Genomic DNA, 23,397 nt, shown 5'->3' with positions numbered 1-23,397 from the left:
GCTGGCTGGTCAAGGAGGGCAGTTGTTCCTCTACAAAGCATTTGTGAATCCACATTTGGGGAATCATGTCTTGTTTTGGTCCCACCATCACAGGACACATCTTGAATAGTCTTTCAAAAGATCACTGAGAGGGTAAGGCATTCAGAGGCATGGGACACAGGCTGCACCAGCACCAAAAGGGGCACAAACTCTGCTCAGAAGTGCACAAAGCAAAGATAGGAGATGTCAGGTACAACAAAGAAAATTCCAGCTGGACATCAGGAAAAAATAGTTTAACCATTAGTATGGTTAGCACAGGAACTGGGGAATCCCCTCACTGGAAGTTTTTAAGACTGGACAAGACCTAGAGCAGCCTGATCTGGCTTTAAGGGTAGCCTTGCTTTGAGCAAGAGTTGAACGAGGTGATCTTCAGAGATCACTTCCAAACTGATCTTTTTCTCCATCTACTCCAAATGCCTAAAGCTTTCCTAATGTAGTGTCTGCCCTGACCCTCAGCCAAAGCCTCCTCACCAAAAGCCTCATGAATCATCTTAGAAATTGCAGACCTGGCCAAACCAGATTGCTTCAAGCAGAATATGTCTCCCACATCTGCCTTCTGCTCCTTGTGCTTAGTAAACTCTCCTGGGGAGGAACCACGTTCTTGTTCTATGATAGGTTTCCCAGCAGCACTGTACCCTGGTCCATCATGAGGCACAAGAGGGCTTACAGAAATACAGGAAGGTTTTAATCTCTTAGGAAACCCTGACTCTTCACCTTCTCCCTGTCTGCTCATGATCTTTTGCTTTCAAGGTGGTGAGGTCCCAGGGCAGCTTCTTCTCATCTTCTGTGGAAGGAGTGGTGTTAAACCCCGGAATGTTTCAGCCGTGCTGCGGCCTCTGGACTCTGCAGGGAAGGCCACAAAGAGGATTTTCTGCCATCATCTGTTCCCAATTACGGTGGTTTCAGGGAGCTCCTTGGCCCGTTTCCACCACAATCCGTCAGCTCCCGAGCCCACGCAACTGGGAGGTGGGGCCTCGTGGTGGTGGTAGTGGCCAGAGCACAGTGCATCACCCTCACAGGACCGGGGTGAAGGGACAGTGCAGACACCACTCTCTGCTCCTGCTCTGCTGGGGACAGGCTGGCCCTTGGTGAGTAGTCTGTGCCCACTGGGTGCTCTGGGACAGCTTCAGTGGGACCAGGGAGTGAGAGCAGGGATCACTCATTCTCTCTAGATTTCCAGAATTTCATCTGCTGCTAAGAAAAAAGGGTCTGTGCTGGGGCTGGAGCTGTGTTTTCACAAGGATGAGTGTTGGCATTATGAGCAGCAGATATATATGAGGGGGATGCTGACCTCAGCTGGACATCTCAACATATCCCTACCCATCGCTCTTCTGTCTGCTCTTGTCCTGCCTTCTTACCCCTTCTCAGGCAGAGTCTACTCTCATGCACATCTGTTAGCATCCTGGTTGCTCTGAGTTTGCTTTGCCAGCACACTTTATCCTGCCCTTACCACAACTTCTCTAAACTACATGCCTTTAAGGAATTTTTTTTTATCTTTGGGTGTTAAGGCACACAAGCAAGGCAGGGCTGCATGGAAGCTTTGGTTTTACAGTTTAACTGGTAAAAAGTCAAGTGTTGGGCAATGCCACGTCCATTGCACCCACGAGAGGTGTATGTCAGCCCAGTTGCTGTACTTGGGAGGTGCAGGAGTGAGGGGGGAGCGCAAGCCCAGCCCTGCTTTCAGGCAGAGTCTGCGGTTCCCAACTTTGCTTTGCAGGTGGATTTACCACAATGACGGTGAAGAAGACTCAGGCTCTGCAGGATGGAAGTGCCAAGGTGGGTGCAGGGAAAGGGAGAGAGAAAAGGGCAGAGATGCTCCAAGGGGGCCAGGTAGGGTGTGTCGACTGTGCTGGATGAATACCAGCCACACCTCATGCTGTCTCACATGTTTCCATCTTCTCTTTATATGGATCTTTACCAATCATCGAAGGGAAAGGACAAACCTTTTTGCATACTTGAAATTAAATAGTTCAGATTCAAAAAAGGTACCCTTGAGCTGATGCAAGTACTAAGTGATAGCTGTCAGCTGTGCCTGTCCTTCATCTGTGCCCCATTTAGTTCCCAGACCTCCAGCAGTCATGGAGGTTTCCACAGGGTGGAAAGCCAGAGAAAGCACCTAAACAGTTGGGCTTGGGATATTGGAGAAGTGGAGACCGACCCCCTCGGACACTGCCTGTGGTGTCCCTGCTCCCTCAGTGGCAGCAGCCAGCCTGCTTGTCCTTACTCAACATACTTGGGAGACTCTCAGCAGGGCTAGAGAAACAGCCTCCTCCTCTTCCTGTGCAAGCCAAGGTCCTCTGGTCACTGCAACCCACCAGGAGCCACTGGTGTGTGGGCAGTGGGGCATTCCTCAGGGAAGAGCTGTTGGCTCACCCATGTCCATGCTCCATGCGCAGGAGAACGTGCTGCAGAGGGTCCTGCAGCTGCCCGTGGTGAGCTCGACGTGTGAGACACTGCAGCGGAAGTACAGCAGCACCAAGGAGTCCCACCCGCTGATGGCCTCGGTGTGCGAGGTGTACGAGCGGGGCGTGCAGGGCGCTGGCGCCCTGGCCATGTGGGGCATGGAGCCCGTGGTGCGCCGGCTGGAGCCGCAGTGTGAGTCCGTGTGCTGGGGGGGACGTGGCAGGGGGGCCTGGCAGAGCATCCCCTGCGGGGACAGCGTGGCACAAGCACGTGCCTGCACAGCCCAGGTGCTCTTCTTACCATACTTTTGCCCAAGGCAGTCGCTGTGGCCAACAACTTGGCTTGCCGGGGCTTGGACCACCTAGAGGAGAAGATCCCTGCTCTCCAGTACCCTGTTGACAAGGTAAGTCACAGGCAGGACAATCTGGGACCCCCCACAGTACATCTCCTCTAGTCTTGTTTCTGGATGGTGACAGGCTGCTGGCTGGGAAACAAGGCAACATCTCCAAGTGAGGGCTCCTCCAAGGGCTTCTGCAGCCTAAACGATGGTTGGGGCTCCCAAATATAAGTCAGCAATGTCCTGTGTCCCATCCCTGCCAGCTACCTCCAGCCCAGGTTGGAGAGAGCTGTTATGCCCCTCTTGGAGCTGTTTACTGGCATGGACATGGCTGGAGTCCCTGTGGTCCTTCTGGCTGTCGTATGCTACCCCAAGCACACCAGAGGGGCCGTTCTCCATCTCTCTGCCCACAGCTCGCATCTGAACTGAAGGACACCATCTCCTGCCCCCTCCAAAGCGCCAAAAGCACCATTGGCAGCTCCATGGATAAGATCATAGAGCTGGCAGCGGAGGGCTATGAGGCCACCAAGAGCACAGTGGAAACGACAGCCAAGTACACAAGGAAGAACTCAGTGACCCAGATGGCAGCTGCAGGGGTTGACACAGCCCTGGGAGGGCTGGAGAAGCTGATGGAATACCTGCTGCCAGAGGAGGATGAAGAAGCAGGTAGTCCTGATGCCCAAATCCCCTCTGAGGGAGTCTGGTGACAACTGGCTGGGTGGCTCCTGAGTTTTGGGGTGCATGGGGCAGGAGGCAGCCCCTGGATCCTAGGCATAAGGCTGCCTAGGAGGGTTGTTCCACCAGAATGTAACCTTCCCAGCATTCTTCTGCTGTACTCTTCTACCTTTAGATAAGAAGCCCAAAAAGAAACGTCTGTCAACACCAAAGGTGTCTCAGCAGCAGCCCAGCACTACCACCACTCCCAGCACTCCCAGTGCTCCCAGTGCTACCAGGGGTCCCAGTGCTCACAGCATTGCCAGGGCTCCCAGTGCTCCCAGTGCTCCCAGTGCTCCCAGGGCTCCCAGCGCTCCCAGGGCATCCAGCACACCCAGCACACCCAGTGCTCCCAGCACCCTGGGCCGGATTGGCGCTTTGGTCAGCACCGTGTCCCACCGCGCTTACCAGCAAACCACCCAAAGCCTCCAGCGTGCCAAAACCAAAGGGCAGGAGCTGGCCTCCTGGATCCCCATCCTGGTGAGTGCCAGAACCCATCTGCTGGGTTCCTGCTCCCCCATGTCCTCTTTTGAGCTGATTTTGCTTTCAGACAGGACATTTCAGGCTCCTTGGAGCAGATCTGAGCAGAGTTCACTTCCCCTGCTCAGCAGGACAAGCTGGGCCTGGCGGCTCCTGCGTGATGTTCACACATAACCATGTACCACATTAGCGGGACAAGTTATTTTTAGCAGGTTCCCAGCATGTAGCTATTGATTTATGGCCTTGCCATAACATCCTTCCTAAAGCAAAAAGCCCCTGCAGAGACCCAGAGGGGCTGGGGAGAAGCAGGTACTTTTCCTACCCTGTGCTGCAGTGGGAACAACTTCCCTGGCCTGTGCCAAAATCCCAGAGCTCCCATCTGCCCTCAGGATTTCTCCCCAGATGCACAAATTAACTCCCTGCTCCCTGTGCACCCCTGTGAAATCCTCAGGCTAAACAGGAGAGAGTGGATGGGACCAGCCAGCTCCCTCTGAGTGGTGGCTCTTTGCTCCCCTTCCAGGGAAGCCTGGCCAAGCCGAGTGCCCCTGCGGCCCCTCAGGCCCGCAGTGATGGGCAGGGCAGTGAGGGATGGCTGACCCGGCGCCAGAGCAAGGCACCAGAGCAGAAGCAGGAGAAGGCAGGGAAGAAAGACACCAACCACACCAAGGTATGGAGAAAAGCAGAGCAGTGAGCTAAGAATGCTCCCAAGCATCCTCCTACCCATGGACCACGGAGGCTGTTCCCCCTTACCTTTGGGGACTAAGCCCCTATCCCTGCTCAATCCTGAAATGCAGCTTGGAGAATGCAAGAGTGGGTTGGCAGTGTGGCAGCCCCAGGAGTCCCCTTCCCTTTCCCCAAAGCTGGGAGCTGTGGGCAGTCTCTGTGCCAGGCAAAACCACCCTGGTTTGTATGTTCAAAACTCCTTTGGAGCTGTGGGATGTCAGCACTGAACTCCCCATTGATGTTCTGAACACCCCTGAAAATCCCCTGCCGTGGTCCCAGCAGGGAGGGGTGGTGTGAGCCGGTGGGTCTGGGAACAGTCTCCTGCATCGGCTCCGCTGGGACCTGGGGACGGGAAGCAGCAGGTTGGGGTCAGTGCCCTTTGCCTCTGCCTGCAGCGGAAGCACAGCCTCGAGCAGAGGGTCCCCCGGGGCCTGGAGTGGGGGGAGCTGGCAGAGACCCTGCTGCAAAGAGCTGTGGAGGCTTTTGCAGAGCAGCGAGCTGGAATCTCTCAGGCTTAGAGCTGCAAGGAGGATAGGGAAACCAGGGCCACCCCTGTCCTGCCTGGAGGTTGGGCAGCTCCAGGAGCTGAGCTGGTTTCTCTGGGCAGGCGGGACAGGACCCCGGGCTCGTGGGCAGCGTGGCTCACAACCTGCAAACCGCCTGCGCCTCGGGCATCTCCAGCGTGAAGAAGGTCCCAGCCGTGGCCTGGGATGCGGCAGAGGGCTTGATCCTCTTCACCCCCCGCAGGCTGTCCAGGGCCATGGAGACAGTGGATGCTCTCGGGGGGACCCTCGTCAGTGCCCCTAAGCATCTGCTGGGCACCCTGTACAGCTACGTGCCGGTGAGTTTGCCCCCAGCCAGGCCCTGACCATCTCCAGCAAAGCCCACTTTGCTCAATCTCCTGCCATGAGCACCCCACAGCTGCAGGCAATGTCAGGGGGTACCAGACTGGGGAGATGGTGTGCCATGAAGACACCTCAGTCCCACCCTCCTCTTGAGCATCCCCAAAGCCATGACAGTGAGTCCCTCAACAGAACAAATGGGTCAGACAGTGGCGACACCTTCACACAGTTCATGTCCAAGCCAAGGTGTGACCACATTCCTGGGAAGGTGAAAGCTCAGGCTGAGACCCTGTTTTCTGTCCTTTACCTTAGCCTGTTGTTCCCCTGGGAGCATTTCTCCACCACAGCTGCTCAAGGACTATAAGCCACCCGCCCCTCTCCATTCTGGGTGCAAACTGGCTTCTCCTGACATCGTCCCAGTTCAAGGTGGGGGGGGGCTGTAAAGCACAGGTGGAGCAGGGCTGGCAGGTGGGTACAGCCTGGCTGGGTGCTCAGCCCATCTTTCAGCTCCGCAGGCAGTCGGTGAAGGAAGAAGAAGCATCCAGGGGCAGCAAGACCACCACGGAGAAGAAAGAGAAGAAGGAGGAGGAGGAGGAGGAGAGCAAGCCTGCTGCCCCCTCCACTGAGGAGAAATCCCAGCTGAGGAGTGACTGGCGGCTGTACCGTGGCCATCACCCCCTCTCCTTCCTGGGGCTCGAGGACCCCCTCTTCCTGCGGCACAACTACTACCGCAGCCCTGCCTTCGACCCCGACTACTCATTCCCGCGGAAATCCGCCTTCTCCCCCTACAACAGGCGGGTGAGTGAGGGCTCCTACCGCTTCAGCCCCGACTCCATGTACAGCCGGGCCTACTACGGCAACTTGTACAGTCCTGTCTTCAAGAAGGACTGAGCCAGCGAGCGGGACAAGCACATCCCAGCCCCTCTCAAATCCCCTCAGCACGCTTTGCCTGGGCCCCTGCCAGCTTTCCACACACACCCCTGTTCCAGGACAGGAGCTTAAAGTGGTAGACAGGCCATGGGATAGCTTATTCTGGAGTGCATCAAGGCCAGGATGGGGGAATAAAGGCAACCAAAAGCAATGCTGCCAGAAGGAGAAGGTAGGGGAAGGTGGGACTAGGAAGGTGAAGGAGATTGGAAATAGTGGTGAGACCAGAAGAAGGGACCACCCAGGGTTGGCACTGGGCTACCTTGGGCCCTGCTCAGCAGACAGAGTGAACTTAGATGGGCTACACATTGAGAGAGAAAGGGGAGGATGGCAAAGCTGTCAAACATCACCACAGCAAGCCTACTTCCCCATCCTTCCTCCCTCCATCCCCCCTTGCAGGGCCCATCCCTAGGCACAGATTGCTCCTCCATGGAGGGGCTGAAGATCCCCACCAACCAGCAGGATTCATGAGTGGGAAAGCCCTGGGCACTTCTCTCCCAGCTGGGATGGATGGTGGGGTCAGGAAAAAGAACAGGTGGAGCTCCTGGAGCCCCTCTCCCACAGGATCACCTGGCTTCCCACAACACCTTGTTGTATCTGCTGCAATAATAAACCTGCAATAATAAACCACCTGCCGCTCACCCCATCTGCTCAGCTTCTCTGTGGGAGTGAGACACCAAACCAAGGGAACACAGTGGGGTGAGACCCCCATCTCAGGGCCAAGGGAGTGGGTGCGGGAAACATCCTGTTACATTCCCTGCGGGTAGCTGCCACTGGGAGAGAGGGTGCTCATGCCCAGCACGGTACGTGTCTCTTCCCATGCCCCAAGTACAAATTCAAAGCTCCAAGGAGCCGGGGCTTCCTGCCAAAGACAATTTATTGCATTTCCAGAAGAACACAGCAGAAAAATCAGTGTCCCTACAGCACGCACAAACCCTCTTCCAACACACTGCTTTCCCAGGGCACAAAGAGAAGGGTTTGGGGGAGGCAGGAAAAAGCCTCCCAGCAGCAGAGGGTTCAGTGAGGAGCCCAGAGACCGCTTTCCCCAGCTCCTTTCCTCCCCGGGGACAGGCAGCCCTACAGAAGGAGTGGCTTGGGAAGGCGTGTGGTGCAATTCCCATCCTGGGAACGAGCCCCGCGCCTGGCTTTTCCCAGGCACAGCCTGTACAGCGCTCGCCCGCACAAGGGAAACGGCTGTGATCGCTGAAAGGCTGTGGGGGAGAGGGCCATGACTGTTCAAAAGCACGGCGGGGGGATGGGAGGCACCAGCCCTCTCCAAAGTCCCCAGGATCGCCGGTGCCCTGGGCTCTGGGACACTCTCACTCGGTGATACACACGTGGGAACTACCAGTGCCTCCCCAGTGGAGAGAGCCCCACCTCTCCAGCTCATGGGTGCTCCAGGGTTACTGAAGAGGATCCTGATGAGGGTTAAACAGGGATAAGGATCCCAGAGTAGGAGTGGAGAGACAGGGAGTCGTGTGCTGTACAAGAGCAGGATATCCTTCCTAATCGCTGACAGCCTGGGCAGCTCCAGCTGCAGGAGCTAGGGATGCTGCTGCCTGGAGCTTTTGCAAAATCCCCCCATGGTTTCCAGTGTTGGAGGACAGAAGGAGAAAGCAGGAGGCACCTAAAGAGCTGGTACAGCAAAGAGATGAGCCTGTCCCACGGCAGAGCCAAGAGTAACCCACTACAGTCCTTGGCTGCACTGGCTGTGCGAGGGAGGACACCCAGACCCTGACACTAGGAGGACAGCAAGGAACCCGTCATACTTATGGAAAGAGACACACCATCTCCATTGGCTCCCAGCGAGGAGGCTTGGCCCAGCAGGGCAGCACAGAGAGCAGCAACACCTGTGCAGGAGCTCAGAGGGAGTCTGTTCGCTTACGGGCAAACACGGCCGACATGGTCTTGACGATGCCACGGATCCCTGTACCCTTCTTCAGGGCCAGCTTGGTGTCTGGGATGAGCTTGGCCAGTCCATGGAAGACCATGAGGGCCCCGTGATAAGCCTCAGCTGCAGAGACCTCATAGAAACCGCAGTCTAAAGAGAGGGCCAGGAGCCGCCCCTCCTCGCTGGACACTACCCGTTGGTGGTGCAGGTCCCGTTTGTTGCCCACAATGACTATGGGCACCTTCTCCTGGCTCTGCCCCTCCTTGGCAGCCTTGATGAACTGGATTTTGAGGGGCAGGATGTTGAAGCTGGCGCGGTCACAGATACTGTAGACCAGGACAAAGCTGTCCGCCCACTGGATTCGCTTCTCCTCTGAGGACCCGTCCTCTGCCTGCTCCTGGGGAAAGACAAAAGGAAGGGTTGTTTTATTGGGCTCCCTCCCTCCAGGCCTGCCTGATAGAAGAGGGCAACCTTGAGCCTGTCAGGACAGGGACAGCTAGAGAACAGCAAAAGGGCATAGAGAAAGAGGAGTACCAAGGAGGGCAGAGCAGCACCTGGCAGCACTAACTAAGGGGGGATGGTTCAGCTTTCAGCATCACACCCTAATCCTAACCCTCACCCAGCTGCCAAGCACTGCAGGCTGTAGGTGATAACAGTGTGGGGATCTCAGAGCAGCACCTCTACTTCTTTAGCAGAGTCCTGTATTGGCGTCAGTGCTTCAGCTCCAGTGTTCTCGGCCAGAGGGCCATGGGCCATGGGCTATTGCTACCCTGTCAGCAACACTGCTGTCCTCTGCTTGGCAGGTGAGAAGAGTTCAGTCACTTATGAACCCTCTGATTTGAAAGCCTTGCTCAACTGGACCTCCCAGCCTGTGGTTCCCCATAGGTAACTTCCAGTAAAGGTTTTTTTTGTCCCTGGGGTAGAAACAGGTGATAGGAGTGGAGCCCTCTCACCTGGGAATTGGGGACATCCCAGATGTGTAAAAGGATCTCTCGGCCATCCACAGTCATGTTGTGGCTGTAGATGAATTCTGCACCCCAAAAAAGAAAAAAAAATAGTCATCTTCATGGTGTCACCAGCTGCCACCCTGGACCTTTTGCACCCCAGAGAAGCAGCTCTGGAGCAGAGAGATGCGTCACTGAACAAATACAACATTGAGCCCCTGGGAGCAGGCAAATGCTCTGGAGAAAGGCAGGAGAGGATGGGCTGCAATGAAATCCCACAGGCAGAAGCAGGGTTGTCTCTCGACCCCAGTCCCTGTTGGGAACTGGCCTGGCCCTGGCCTGGCACTCACCCATGTCTCCATACTCTCCAATAAAGCGCCGGGTCAGGAAACGCACGGTCAGAGCTGCAGATGGAAGGACAGAAATCATTAGAATAACCCAAAACCTGGAGGATTCTCCCTTCTAAATCCAGAGCAGAGTCAGGTGCCGTCCCCTTGTAAACTCCTACAAGCAGGAACGACCTCTGAGTTTCCTCAGCCACCAGCAGGTTTGTGAGTGCAGCAGAGGCACAGCACGAACCAAAGCATCTGCACGATCCGGAGCATCAGCAAACTGCAGCTCAGTGGAAAATACCTTCCCCTGTCATTCCCCGGCTGGCTACAAGGTTGTGCTCAGCTTCCCCACCTTGAATCGCAGCTGCTGCACCCCAGGGGCTCAGCCCTATCTCGCCAATTTGCTCCACGGGCTACTCCCTGCCACTGGTCCGCCAAACACTGCTGCAGTTTTCAGCCTGGGAACCCCCTGGTACAGTTCACGGTCAGTTCTCACCTGATTTCCCAACGTTGTCTGCTCCCATGACAAGGACGTTTGCTTCCATCTTCAGGGCAGTGGGGCCAGGCACCTCCATGAGGGCAGGGTGGTCGGGGGTGAAGCTGGTGCTCCGGCGCAGTGGGAGCCGCAGCCCCATGCCGAGCGCGGCCGAGCCCCTCGGACGGTCCCAGCCGTGTGTGCAACTCGGCTCGGCACAGCCGACAGCCCAGCGCTTCCCACGGCACCCAGGGGACCCACGAGGCCCATACCCCTCCCCGCAGCCGCAGGGGCGGTGCAGAGGGAACTGCAGGCAGCCGGATGAAAAACTTTGTCATCGCTCAGATTGTCCTGAGCATACGTCAGCGGCTGAGCCGGCCCTGCCAGCCCCCGGCACGGCGGGCGGCCGGGAAGCACCAGCTGTCGGCGCCAGCTGCTCCGCAAACTGCATCCCCGGAGGTGCCCACGCCCCCACCACAAAGCACTTTGTGCCTCGCCAGGGCCACGCAGCCCCTTGTCCCTTCCCCACGGTGATCGTGGGAATGTCAGCCGGGAGTGGAGGAGTGTCAGCGGTGCTGGGGCGTCTCGTCAGGGATGAGGCAGGTGATGAGAGACGTGAGTCCCTTGTGACTGACGGAGCATCTCATGGGTGGCGGAACTTTTGTTTCACCTGACATGGAACACCTCACGATTAACGGAGCGCTGCCTCGCACGTGACGAAGCATCTCACGAGGGATGGAGTCCCCTGTGAGTGATGAAGCATCCCAAGAGTGACGGAGCATCTCCCGAGTGACGGAGTTTCTCTGGAGCACCGGGGAGCCGCCGCGCAACTCCCGCAGCCACGGGCGTCCCCCGCTCCCCCCGGCCGCTCTCCCCGGGTGTAACGAGGACCGGCCGCATCCTCCCTGCCCGGCCCGCCGCATCCTCCTCCCGGCCCGCCGCATCCTCCCTGCCCGGCCCGCCGGGAGGAGCCGCTGACGCCATCGCGGCGCGCCCGGCGCGGCCATGGCGGCGGAGGCGGCGGTGGTGCGGGTGGCGGTGCGGGTGCGGCCGCTGCTGCCCCGGGAGGCGCTGCGGGGACACCGGCCCTGCCTGCGGAGCGATGCCGCCACCGGCGAGGTGGCGCTGGGCCGCCGCCGGTTCCGCTTCGCCGCCGTGCTGCCCGAGGCGGCGGGGCAGGCGGCCGTGTACCGGGCCTGCGTCCAGCCGCTGCTGCGCGCCTTCTTCCGCGGCTTCAACGCCACCGTCTTCGCCTACGGACAGACCGGCTCCGGCAAGACCTACACCATCGGGGAGGCCAGCGTCGGTGAGTCTCGCCGGGACCGGCGGCTCCCCGCCCGCCAGCATCCCTGTTCCGCCAGCATCCCTGCTCCACTAGCGTCCCTGTCCCGACAACAGCCCTGTCCCGGCAGCATCCCTGCTCCACCAGCATCACTGCTCCTCCAGAATCCCTGTTCCTCCAGTATCCCTGCTCCACCAGCATCCCTGTCCTGTCAGCATCCCCACTACCCGCCTGCCCTCCCCACCAGCCCCACATCGCCACCTCCTTCCATCTCCATCTCCTTCCATTCCCAGCCAAGCCACCCACACCACCATTATCCCAGCCATCTCTCCCAGCCCACCAGCCCCACCGATGCTGCTGTCCACACCCATTTCAGCACCTTTGCTCTCTTTACCCAAACCCAGCTGCATCATCATCATCATCTCCATCACTTCCAGTTTCACTCCCAAACAACCCTTCCACCCTGCCAGCCCCTCCAGCTCAAGCCAACCTCCCCACACCATCTCACCCCCAGCAGCCTTTGCTTTCCCCCTACCTGTGTTTCTCTAGCCACCCCCCAAAGGTGTGTCTCCACACCTTTGAGATCACAATGTCTAGGTTTCTCCTCTTTCACTGCAGGACAAGTGACAGGACCTGGTCCTCCACCAGCTCTGGAGGTGGTGGTGATAGTCCTAGGTCCTGAAATAAACCTGAAGGAGAGGGAGGTTTGCAAGTGTTAATCCTGTTAATTTCTTTATATGAAGGAAATGAAGAAAGAGACAAGTTTTTCTTTCTGGTTTAATGGCATTGTGATTTCTTGCAGAGGATGTACTGTAAACATTTCAGTCATCTTTAGTTAATTGCATCATTTGTAAACACTCAATTGTTTCATACTTTTAATGTACATCTGTTTTCAGTCTCCCAGTTCAAGCTATCATTGCACCAGATTTTGGAATTGCCATTTTACATGGCTGTTGGAGACAAAAGGAAAAACATTTAAAATTCAGACAGTGGAGTGCTGTGGCCAGATACAAGCAAGCTGCAAGCACCGAAAAAAGAGAAAAGCTTCTCGCAGTTGGGAAAAGTTGTGGAGTCATGCTGGCTTCAAAGGACAGCACACTGCAGCTGCGGGCATGGTGTTTGATACTCACTAAAATGCTGAGGTGCTTTTTCCTTCTTGAGGAAGGACTGGAAACAAGCAGCTTTGCTAGAATCCCAGCACAGCAGTGGGCTAGGATTTGCCCAGAGGTCTTGTGGGATGTTTAATCCAGGCTGCGAGGGCTGAGCTGTGGGAGAGTTGTGAGGCTGCTCCTTTCCAGCTGATGTGTGTTGCAGGCAGGCTTCTGACCTCAGTTCTGTCCCCAGCCAGCGTGGGCTCCCTAGATGCTCCATGAGCATGTGCCTCTCTTTGCCAGCTTCCATCAATGAAGATGAGCAGGGCATCATCCCACGAGCCATGGCTGAGACCTTCAGGCTCATCGATGAGAATGACCTGATCGACTACACGGTCCGAGTGTCCTACCTGGAAGTGTACAAGGAGGAGTTTCGGGACTTGCTGCAGGTGGATACAGCCAGCAAAGATATCCAGATCCGGGAGGATGACAAGGGGAACATTGGTATGTGTGGCTCTGCACAGGCTCTTTTTCTCCTCATGTTTTAGGCCAGAGATGGGTTATCTATCCATGAAAGCAGAGCCAGATCTTCCCCCTCCACCCCTCTGTCTCCTGCAGCAGTTTGCTGTGCTTGATCTTGAAAGCTGGTCTGGGCAAGGCCCCGTATGGGCAGGGTGACAGCACCAGGCTGTGCAGAGGAGCTGCATCCTCAGGCAGCCCATCCCTCCCAGCCACAGCTGCCTTTGCTTTGCAGTGCTCTGCGGTGTGAAGGAGTCAGAAGTGGAAGGGCTGGACGAGGTGCTGAGCCTGCTGGAGATGGGGAACACAGCCAAGCACACGGGAGCCACCCACATCAACAGGCAGTCGAGCCGCTCGCACACCATCTTTACGGTGACCATGGAGCAGCGGCGCGGGGCTGGCCGGCTGCCCCTGCACCACCACGCCCCCGCTGTGCCCGCCGCCGGACAGGTCCTGGTGTCCAAGTTTCATTTTGTGGACCTGGCGGGCTCAGAGCGAATTGTGAAGACAGGAAACACAGGGGAGAGGCTGAAGGAGAGTATCCAGATCAACTGTGGCCTCCTGGCCTTGGGCAACGTCATCAGTGCCTTGGGAGATCCTCGGAGAAAGACCACCCACATCCCGTACAGGGACTCCAAAATCACCAGGTACCACTGGGACCAGGACCCCCCACGTCTCACAGGCTCAGCTTACAGGTCTGCCCTCTCTGTGGGTTTTCCTGTAGGGAATCTTGAGGAGCAGGATTGGAATGCAGGCCTAGCTCATTGCAGAGCTGGAGATAATGAGGCTTGCTTGAGTTACACTGCTATAGCTGAGATGAGGTGTTGCTGTGGGTTATCCTGTCCTTCCTGCCTGTCAGGGAATAAAAAATACCTCCAGTAGACTTGTTAAATGGTCCACAGTTAGTTCCTAGCTTGAGCAGGTGGCCTTTGCAATCTCCAGCAGGACTCCTGGCAGCACATACCTAGCAGTGATCACAGGGTCAGGGAGCTCCCAACACCAGGAGTTATTTGAATGGAGACTTGCCGTGGTGCAAACTGTTAATCCTCTGCTTAATGATTGCATTCACCTCACTGGTGCCAAACCAACTACAGAGCAAGGACATGGTTTTCCTTGGGCTTAACCTCTGAAAAGGGTTGAAAACATTCTGTTTCCTGTGTTATTTTGTATTTCTGTTATTTTAATCCCCGTGCTCTTCCTTAGGATCCTGAAAGACTCTCTGGGGGGGAATGCCCAGACCGTGATGATAGCCTGTGTCAGCCCCTCATCCTCTGACTTCGACGAGAGCCTCAACACGCTCAATTACGCCAACCGGGCTCAGAACATCCAGAACAAGGCGGTGGTGAACTGCCGCAAGGAGACGGAGCACATCGAGGAGCTCCACCTGCAGATAAAGAACCTGCAGAAGGCGCTGGAGCAGCGGCAGCGCTCCGAGACCCGCATCATCCACCGCTCGGGCAGCGCCAAGCGCGGCGCGCCGGACGCCACGGCCCGGCTGCTGGCCGAGTGCGCCCATTACCGCACCTGCACCGACGCCGCGCACCGGCTGCTCACGGAGCTCCAGGAGGACAGCAACCTGACCGTGGAGCAGATCCTGCGCGTCAAGGAGTGGCTGTGCGCCGTGGAGAGCGAGAGGAGCGAGCTGACCTCAGCCGGGCTGGATAGCGGCATCGAGAGCACCTCCATGGAAGAGCAGGGACTGGAGGCTCAAGGTTCAAAACTGGCAAAAGCCCAGGTAACTGTGGGGTGTTGCAGCTCTGAGGTTGGGTTCATCTCATGGCCACAGCAGCCCCAGCACAGCATGATGGAAGGGTCAGGAGAGACGGGGGAGGAGAAGTAACCTGTCCAGAAAGCCCTAGGGAGGCAGAAGGACATGGTCTCCCCAGCAGGCAGGGAGAAATTAGATTCAGCTGCAGCTGAAAGATTTATTGCATAGGAAGAATCTGGGTTTGCAGAGCTGTCGTGTCCTTGCAGAGATAGGAAGGGAAGGACAAATGCTGATGCTGCCTCTCTTTTATTTTGGGGAGCAGGTGAGCACTGAGAAGAAGTGTGAGTCCGTCAAAGATGAGCAGGTGGCCAAGCTACAGAGGCAAGTGGAACGCCTGGAGGAGGAGAACCGTGATTTCCTGGCTGCCCTGGAGGATGCTATGGAACAGTATAAGCTGCAGGTATTTCTGGGCTCTGCTCTCTTTGTAGGGACCTGCCCCACTCCTCTCCTTCCTGCCCAGGGGTGCTCAGCCCAGCTTTTAGGTTCCTCTGCCGTGGGTCTCAGATCAACATATATGTAACCACATTTTTCTCATTTTTTCCTAGAGTGACAAACTGCAGGAGCAGCAGGATAAGATCTCAGAGCTGCACGTGCGCTTGGAGATGGCAATGCCAAACCTGTGTGTGCCAGGACTGCTGGAAAATCTTCACCTGGTCACTGCCAGCCAGAGACCTCACACAGCCCCGCTGGATGCTGCCCCATCCCATGGCTTTGGTGGGATTCCCTCTGGGCTGCTTCCTGAGCAGAATGGAAGAGCTCTTTGCAAGGTGAGGGCATAAGGCTGTGCCACTGAAGAACTGCTGCCTCTTCATTTGGCTGCTCTCCACTGTAGGGAGAGCTTTTGCCCTGCTGTTCAATGTGATCCTTGTCAGAAGTGTAGTTCAGAGGACTGTGCTCACTGTTCAAATTCAGAGTTTTACAACTCTGGCAAAAATAGCCCAGCTTCAAAACTGAGGCTTTTGCTTTCATGTTGTGGGTGAGTTCCAGAATTGTTCAGTGTTTGAGCAGCAGAAGCACAGGCAGCTGGGTCTGGCAACACACTGGTTCTCCTGAAAATACACTCAATCCATTTTGTTGCTTTTATGTCTAGCAGTGATGCTCAGCTGGGAGCCACTTTTTCTAACACCTAACACTGGCTCTCACACAGCTTGTTTCCTCTCTTTCCAATTCTGTGCCCAGAAGCTCAGCAGCAGCTCCTCCTTGCAGAAGGAGGAACTGGCAGGCTGGCGCCTGTGGATGCCAGCCTGGTCAGGGAGAGAGAGACGGCAATCATTTCTCACAGTGGCTTGTGAGAATTTTTAGGGAGTTGTAGGCATGTGTTAACTTGTTAGTCTAAACAATCTGCAGGTGGTGTTTTCTACTCCTCTCAAGGATGGTGTGTGAGAACAATGTTTTTATTAACTAACCAGTCAAATAGAATGTATCATATGGGTCTACTTAAGCCAAAGTTTCCTTTCCATTAAAGCTTTCTTTTCTTCCTTTTAATGCTGCATCTCTTGCCTGTTCTTGTGTCATTCTTGGTGCAAGGGTGACAGGCACCCGAACCACACACAGCACCCGACTGGAGATCCTGAGGTCAGAGAGGTGGTGCTGAGGAGGGAGCTCAGCCAGGACTCAGAGAAGCCATCAGAACTGTCCTCAGGAGAAGAGATGGAGGAATGGGAACGGAGACAGTCCCTGTCCCAGTGCCGGTGAGTTGGGGCTGTCCCAGCCAGCTGTCCCTGTGCCGTGTCCCTTGCCCCTGGCTGTGACCTGGCTGCCCCACTGCTACAGCTCAGCTCTCATTTCTCATGTAGAGGCAAATGCTGCCTGTGGTGTCAGTGATGCTGCTGATACACCTTACTGCGCCCTGGGGAGCTCATTGCCATCATTCCTGACCACAGCTATTGTTTCCATCTCCTTCTGAAGCCTGTGGATCGTGAGGGTCCTTAGTGTGAACAGCTTTAGCAGTGCCAAACTGATTAATTTGCTTCTCCTTCTAGAAATGGGATCCAAAATTTGAGCAAGAAAGAGATTTTCAAGTGGAGCGAGGAGCCGAGTGGAGGCAATGCCCGCTCAATCCAGGAGGAGCAGCTGGAGCTGTCAAAAGGCAAGTAGCACCCATAGGTTATTGGATAATCTTCCATGGGCTGGTGGTGCTTCACTGGGAGATCTTGATGTCCTACCTGGATGTGCCCAGAGGACAAAAAAAAAAAGCAAAACTGGAGCCCAGATGCTTTTGTTAGGGAGAAACTTGAACTCATAGGGTCTGGCAAGGGTGTATGTTATCGTGGAAGCTTCAGGTGACTGGGCAATGCTGTGCCAGACTCCAGCTACAGATCCAAGATCAGATTGCTCTTCTGTCACCCATCTGCTAAGATAGGACTTTCCTGACCTGGGAATCTGTGTTCCAGAGGTCTGTGGGAAGCGGGAGTCACTGCTTGGTTCCTGGGAGCGCCTGCCAGGGAAAGACTCTGAGTGGAGGCTGGTGCAAGCACAGCAGAAGATTCGAGAGCTGGCAATCAACATCCGCATGAAGGAGGAGCTGATCACGGAGCTCATTAAGACAGGTGCAGGGCTACTGGCAGGAATATGCACCCATTTCCCATGAAACCTCCTCTACTTGTGCTTAGTCTCTTCTTCCATCCTCATCTTCTCTCTCTGTGTTGCTTGTGCTCAGTTTCTTCCCCTGTAAGCAGCAGGGCCTTGTTTCTCCATCCCTCCAGCTGACAGAAACCCTTCCCACTGGTTTGTCCCTTCCCTGGAGTGGCTGAGGGAAAGGGAACATTCCGTCTCTGTAGCCAAAAATACTTGGGGAGAGGAGGAAGGGCCAGGATCGTGGCTGTGAGAGAGGGGGCTGTGTTGCAGGCAAGGATGCCCAGGCTCTGAACAAGCAGTACAGCCAGAAGATCAATGAGCTGGAGCAGGAAGCAGAGCAGGTGCGGGCGGAGCTGAGTGACAGCCAGAAGCAGCTCCAGGAGCTGGAGGGCAAAGAGCCGTGGGACCCTGGGGAGAAGCGCAAGCTGCAGGAGTACCGCACACGCTTGGCAGTCGCGCGGAGCAAGGCACAGGTGAGGGGGAAGGGCTCTGCCCACCCCGGCGCTGAACAGGGATGGAGCTGGGGGCATCTCTGCAAAGAGAGGAGCTGCCGAGGCCAAGGGTGGTTTTCACCCCCTGGCAGGTTCTGTGCAAGAAGAAGCAGGCGACAGAGAGGCTGGTGTCGCTGTCGGCGCAGAGCGAGAAGCGCGTGCAGGAGCTGGAGAGGAACATCCAGCTGATGCGGCGGCAGCAGGCGCAGCTGCAGCGGCGGCTGCGCGAGGAGAGCGAGCAGAAACGGCGGCTGGAGACAGAGGTGAACAAGGGACAGCACCGAGTCAAGGTAGGAGAGGGCAGGAGCAGCTGTGCTGCTGTGGGGTTTGTGAGGATGACAGTGGGTGGGCTCTCATGTGGTCTGTGATTGTCTTGGAGAGCATGGAGACAGCTCTATCCAAAGAGCTGTCCCCCAGGCCCTGGGCAAACATATCCCACACCCTCCCTGCTCATGGCTGCTCTTCCACATGCAGGAACTGGAACTGAAGCACGAGCAGCACCAGAAAATCCTGCGCATCAAAACCGAGGAAATTGCGGCTTTCCAGAGGAAGCGGCGGAGTGGCAGCAATGGCTCTGTAATCAGCCTGGAGCAGCAGCAGGTACAAACAGCAAGCCTGCCTCTGCTTTCCTGTTCAGAGGGGATGCTGGGCAGACTGCAGGCTGATGGGAAAGATCTGAAAACAGAGACCTGAGCCCATCGCACCCTTGAGAAGGACAGTCCATAATGTTATTTGCATCTAATAGCAGAGGACTTAAGATCTTTTCTTAGCCCAGAAACAGGATCTCATCTAAATGCTAGCACTGGTAAAAAAGTTTTGAAATTTTGTGTGTTAGCAGAAGGGTGGTGAGAGATGTGCCCTCCAAGAACTCCTTGACAGCTGGGGATTTAGTTTAGCTCTGCCTCGTGGAGGAGATGGAAGGATAAAACCAGCAAAGTCTGGGCTGTGGGGGTTAGCAGAGATGGAATAAGGACTCTTGTTCAGATCTCAACCCCGCTGCTCTTTAGTCCAGCAGTCCTGGGCATCGCTGCTGCTGTCTGCACACACACACACCTTTTGCTTCTCCCTCCATCAGAAAATTGAGGAACAGAAGAAGTGGCTGGACATGGAGATGGATAAAGTTCTCGAGCAGCGCCAGGCCCTGGATGAGCTGGAAGATGAGCTGAGGAAGCGGGAAGCTATTGTGGCCAAAAAGGAAGCCCTGCTGCAGGAGAAGAATGGTCTGGAGAGCAAACGGCTGCGCTCCAGCCAGGTAAGACAGGAGTGTGACACCTCAGCCCTTTGCTTGATTTCCAGCAGAGGTGGAGGCTGGAAGATGGCACCCGGGTGCTATCCTGGGTCTGGCTGCAGGCCAGGATGAGGTGGTGTTGGGAAGTGGGTAGGAAATCCTGTCTCTGTTGAAGAGTATGAGCTTTTTGGTTTGGTAGCCCTTGGCTTATGTCTGCCTGGGGGGGTCACTTGACCTAGAGAGGGAGTAGAACGGGGCTGAGGGCCTGACTTGCCTTCAGAGCAGATCCCCTCGAGCGTGCTCTGCTGCAGGCCCTGACAGATGACATAGTGCGCGTGTCCAGCCGCCTGGAGCACCTGGAGAAGGAGCTGAGTGAGAAGAACGGGCAGCTGCGCCACGGCAGTGCCCACGACCAGCAGCAGATCCGCCAGGAGATCAACAGCCTGCGCCAGGAGAAGGACCAGCTGCTCAAACAGAGGCTGGAGCTCGACAACAAGCTGCGTCAGGGCACACTGCTGTCCCCAGAGGTACCTCTGCTGGGGCTGGGGAGCAGGAGGTTGTAGGAGAGAAGTAAAGACTGAGCATGTGGTCGTTGGCAGATTCTCCCCCACATTCCTAACTATGCATGTCCCAGCTTCTCACCAGCACTGTTGACGTGACAAGGAAGGCTAGGGCAGGGTGAGACAAAGCAAACCCATTGCTCCCTGGTAACTAGAGCTCTGCCCTGGCAGGAAGAACGGATCTTGTTCCAGCTGGATGAGGCAATTGAGGCTCTGGATGCAGCCATTGAGTACAAGAATGAGTCCATCACGTGCAGGCAGCGAGTCCTGCGGGCCTCGGCCAGCCTGCTGTCGCAGTGTGAGATGAACCTCATGGCCAAGCTCAGCTACCTCTCCTCCTCCGAGACACGAGCTCTGCTCTGCAAGTACTTTGACAAGGTGGGAGACAACTGCCCTCTGCGCTGGTGGGAGCTGTATTTCACTTAGTGGCTCTTAGTGATTGCATTAATAGCCAGCCAGAACACATAATAAACGCAACAGAGCTTGAACACACTTGTTAACAGAAATGATGACCTAACCACACTCCTCTTTTCCTTAGTTTCAGGCTTTCTCCTTGCATCATATTGTAGTTTTGTCCTGTAAAGTAAGCCCACAAAGCCACAGCACCATGACCCCTAGCTGGGAGAAGGGCTTAACTAGTCATAGGAGGCATGGATCCCTGAAGTGGCTCTGCCACATCAGTGCAGCCACACCTTGGCTCTTCCCTCCACAAGGCAGCTCTGACATCCCAGCACTACTAACCTTTGTAAGCTGTACCAAAAAACTAACGTGACTGGGGTTCGGTGGGGCAGGAAATCTTCCCAGGCACGAAGGAGCTGAAGTGTTCCTTGCTCTTGGGCCCTGGCCAGGTGGTGACACTGCGAGAGGATCAGCACAGGCAACACATTGCCTTCTCAGAGTTGGAGATGCAGCTGGAGGAGCAGCAGCAGCTGGTGTACTGGCTGGAGGCGGCCGTGGAGCGCCAGCGCCTGGAGATGGACCGCCAGCTGACCCTGCAGCAGAAGGAGCACGAGCAGAACATGCAGTTACTGCTGCAGCAGAGCCGTGGTAACCCCCAGCTCTCCAAATAGCTGCACTGCTAACTGCTTTTGTCTTTCTCCGGGCTCCCAGGCTGAAATAGTCTTGTTTTTGCTTGTAGAGCACATGGATGAGGGGCTGGCCAGCAGCAAGCTGCAGTATGAGGCGAGGATTCAAGTGCTGGAAAAGGAGCTGAGCCGTTACATGTGGGCAAACCAGGAGCTGAACCAGAGACTGAGTAACATGAACCTCCATCCTGGACAGACCAAAGGTGAGAGGAAACCCAGGCTAGAGCTTTGCTGTTCCTGCCAAGTTAAAAGGGATGTTCAATTCCCATGCCTGGCAGTGAGAGCTTGGAGCAGTCTAGAGCAGTGCATGTAGAAGTCCTTCAGCAGCTGCTATACAGACACCAATTTTGATGAGAAAAGTGAAGACCCTGTGACTCTCCTCACTGTACCCTCAATTTTTCCCAGCAGGGATGGAGAGGAGCATTCATGGGGCTGGGGACAGAGCTGCCCCTGAGCTTGGCACCTGTGAGGAATTCAGCCTCAGGGAGCAGCCAGTGCCTCCAGCTGCCGCTGAAGAGAGCCCTCGGGCCAGGGATGAGAGCAGGGACCTGGTGCACGCCCCTTTGCCCTCGACATGGCGGCGTTCCTCGCTGCCCAGCGACAGCCCCGGCGACCCTCGGCAGAGGGACACAGAGCACTCGCTGAGAGCGGGGCAGCCCCACGAGCTGCTCCCACCACGGAGCCTGGCTGCTGCTCCCAAACCCCGCCGGGAGCTGCGCAGAGCCAGCCTGAACGTGAGCCCAGTGCCTTACCACCCAGCCATGATAGACGTGAGGAAAAACCCGCTCTAGAGCCAGGCTTAACGCTCAGCTGGCACAGGGCAGGGAGCAGCAGGTATTGACCTGAGCTTGAGAGCCCTCCTGCCCCACAAATCAACCTGGCGACAACCCTGTTACATTTCAGAGGCCTGAGGAAGAGAAAGATGTGACTTGTTGTCATGAGGGAGTTGAGTGTGTAAGGTGTGGGAGCACCAGCCTACATTCTTCATGTTGCTGCCAGTCGAAGCTTTTCCTCTGCTCCCTCAGCAGCTTAAACACTGTGAAGCAGGAGACACTTTGCTTCCAGGCCTCTTAACACTAAAAACTTGTTTACAATGTGGAATTCTCAGCTGAAGAGCATGCTCAGCCCTGGCAGCCTCAGAGGGAGATGCTCTGCAGTCCTGCAGAATTTGTACATAGATTTTTGTAGTAACTTTGGGTTTTTTACATTTCTACTATAACTTTTCTAATAAAGCAGAGTGAGTTTTATGAAACGGTGACTTGTCAGAAGGGCTACTTAGTCCGGGTATGTGGGAAAGTTGTATTTAAGTCTCACTGCATGGGAAGTCAGCTGCTGTTGTCCTAATGTTTAAACACTTGTTTTGTTTAAGTAGTCCCAGCCACATCTAGTAGGCCTCTTACATTAAATTGCCACAGGAAGAACATCTCCAGCCAGCAGCAGAATTGTCTGAAATGTCCATGATAAAAGGAACTCTGGTTCTGTTTTCTCTTGCAGCCTCTAAGCTGCTTTAAAAGCAGGGTTTTCATATTCTTGAGAGAACTTCCAGTCTGGATTTAAGAGAGACTAAATACAACGCTGCAGCTTAACACTGACAGCTCAGGAAGGGAGACTAAGTTTAACTCTGGCAGAGCAAGAAATGAAAGCCCAGATATCTGCCTTAAGAAAGGCAAGGGGCAGGGGCAAAGGGCTGCTTGACCACTTGATCCTAAAAAACAAGCCACTGCTTCAGTCTGAAATGAGAACAGCTACCACAACTACTACTTAAGGAGTAACACACCAAGTTAAAAGCCAGCATTTGGATATAGCAACCACCTTCTGATCTCCTACATCCTTGACCTGACCTGTAGTGGTGTCAGTGAGGGGGGATAATATTGAGGGCTCTGTATGTGGTTGAGGTACTCAAGATCAAGTTCAGACACTTCATTTCCTGCTGTTGCAAACAAAGACCTTCAACAGGAAAAATAACAATCCATCCTCCTTGGAAATAAGTAGCAAATTTGGAGCTCCAAGCCTGTGTTAACTCCACATCCTTCAAGCAGGTGCAGCTCTCCCAGAAGCACATCAATCATTGTTAAGCACAGGATTCCATTCCTCTTCCCAGTGGGAAATTAACAGCTTTCCTGTAACAAATTGTGTGTCCAGGAAACAAGCTCCACTCAATCCCATCTAGCCCCTCAAAGCCACCTAACAAACCTCTGGTTTCCCAGAGGTTTTAGGATGGCCTTGTTTTAGGATGACCTTACACCATCTTCATAGCTCTCCACCTCCTGTGCAGTCAGTAGACACAGAGATGTGAGCTCCCTGAGATCCTGCTATGCACAAACAGCTCACTATCGCAAGGGAAAAAATTCAGCCCTTCCAATATTATGCACAATTTTAGCCCCTTGTAGGCTACATTTCAGGCACTGAAACACAGCTCCTGCTGTCTTCATGGGGTTAGAACACGAATGTGTCACAGGCAACTAAATCACTATTTAATCCATGACTCAGTTTGGTAAAGAGCAGTCTTGAAACTGTCATTTTCAGTTATTCCATCCAAGTTTTACTTCTCAAGGACACTTCCCCAGCCAATTCTCTCTGGCTTACTGCAAGTTTGCAGAAAAGGACAATGAAGTCACTCCATCAGCATCTGCTTATCCAGCAGTAGCCAGGAGCGGATACACCAAACCATTCATGATCTACAAGGATG

The 23,397-nt window shown here is 55.3% G+C and overlaps 3 protein-coding genes across 3 annotated transcripts; 2 read left to right on the top strand and 1 right to left on the bottom strand.

Moving 5' to 3' along the window:
• The first annotated feature begins 917 nt into the window (after positions 1–917).
• On the top strand, positions 918–7,106 carry PLIN1 (perilipin 1). The gene is made up of 9 exons (XM_068203746.1): positions 918–1,127; positions 1,757–1,815; positions 2,436–2,634; positions 2,763–2,845; positions 3,193–3,445; positions 3,630–3,973; positions 4,494–4,640; positions 5,304–5,537; positions 6,046–7,106. Exons 2-9 carry the CDS (start codon positions 1,771–1,773, stop codon positions 6,427–6,429), a joined length of 1,689 nt encoding a protein of 562 aa, XP_068059847.1. The 5' UTR covers positions 918–1,127; positions 1,757–1,770; the 3' UTR covers positions 6,430–7,106.
• A 218-nt stretch (positions 7,107–7,324) lies between these two features.
• On the bottom strand, positions 7,325–10,901 carry LOC137481827 (ras-related and estrogen-regulated growth inhibitor-like protein). The gene is made up of 4 exons (XM_068203749.1): positions 10,129–10,901; positions 9,651–9,704; positions 9,310–9,386; positions 7,325–8,753 (listed from the first exon to the last, which is right to left on the bottom strand). The coding sequence occupies exons 1-4, from the start codon at positions 10,265–10,267 to the stop codon at positions 8,328–8,330; spliced, it is 696 nt and encodes a 231-aa protein (XP_068059850.1). The 5' UTR covers positions 10,268–10,901; the 3' UTR covers positions 7,325–8,327.
• Positions 10,902–11,041: 140 nt separating this feature from the next.
• Positions 11,042–21,960, top strand: KIF7 (kinesin family member 7). Its single transcript, XM_068203742.1, has 19 exons — positions 11,042–11,413; positions 12,784–12,984; positions 13,235–13,646; positions 14,203–14,734; positions 15,030–15,167; positions 15,313–15,534; positions 15,947–15,997; positions 16,307–16,458; positions 16,750–16,856; positions 17,161–17,316; positions 17,615–17,817; positions 17,928–18,125; positions 18,310–18,435; positions 18,911–19,087; positions 19,375–19,590; positions 19,795–20,001; positions 20,472–20,670; positions 20,762–20,911; positions 21,114–21,960. Exons 1-19 carry the CDS (start codon positions 11,113–11,115, stop codon positions 21,497–21,499), a joined length of 4,134 nt encoding a protein of 1,377 aa, XP_068059843.1. The 5' UTR covers positions 11,042–11,112; the 3' UTR covers positions 21,500–21,960.
• Positions 21,961–23,397: the final 1,437 nt, after the last annotated feature.

This window comes from Anomalospiza imberbis, chromosome 13 (genome assembly GCF_031753505.1).
Source record: "Anomalospiza imberbis isolate Cuckoo-Finch-1a 21T00152 chromosome 13, ASM3175350v1, whole genome shotgun sequence".
In the NCBI taxonomy this organism is placed as follows: Eukaryota; Metazoa; Chordata; class Aves; order Passeriformes; family Viduidae; genus Anomalospiza; species Anomalospiza imberbis.
The sequence above is the reverse complement of the archived record's forward strand: the minus strand, read 5'-3'. Positions and strand labels throughout refer to the sequence as shown.

Coding starts and splice junctions, on each gene's coding strand:
- PLIN1 (XM_068203746.1), top strand. CDS start 1,771: ATGACGGTGAAGAAGACTCAGGCTCTGCAGGATGGAAGTGCCAAG. Junction 1,816..2,435: donor TGCAGGATGGAAGTGCCAAG/GTGGGTGCAGGG, acceptor CTCCATGCGCAG/GAGAACGTGCTGCAGAGGGT. Junction 3,974..4,493: donor CCTCCTGGATCCCCATCCTG/GTGAGTGCCAGA, acceptor CTCCCCTTCCAG/GGAAGCCTGGCCAAGCCGAG.
- LOC137481827 (XM_068203749.1), bottom strand. CDS start 10,267: ATGGGGCTGCGGCTCCCACTGCGCCGGAGCACCAGCTTCACCCCCGAC. Junction 9,705..10,128: donor AGACAACGTTGGGAAATCAG/GTGAGAACTGAC, acceptor TTCCATCTGCAG/CTCTGACCGTGCGTTTCCTG. Junction 9,387..9,650: donor TGGAGAGTATGGAGACATGG/GTGAGTGCCAGG, acceptor TTTGGGGTGCAG/AATTCATCTACAGCCACAAC.
- KIF7 (XM_068203742.1), top strand. CDS start 11,113: ATGGCGGCGGAGGCGGCGGTGGTGCGGGTGGCGGTGCGGGTGCGGCCG. Junction 13,647..14,202: donor AGGGACTCCAAAATCACCAG/GTACCACTGGGA, acceptor GCTCTTCCTTAG/GATCCTGAAAGACTCTCTGG. Junction 15,535..15,946: donor ATGGAAGAGCTCTTTGCAAG/GTGAGGGCATAA, acceptor TTCTGTGCCCAG/AAGCTCAGCAGCAGCTCCTC.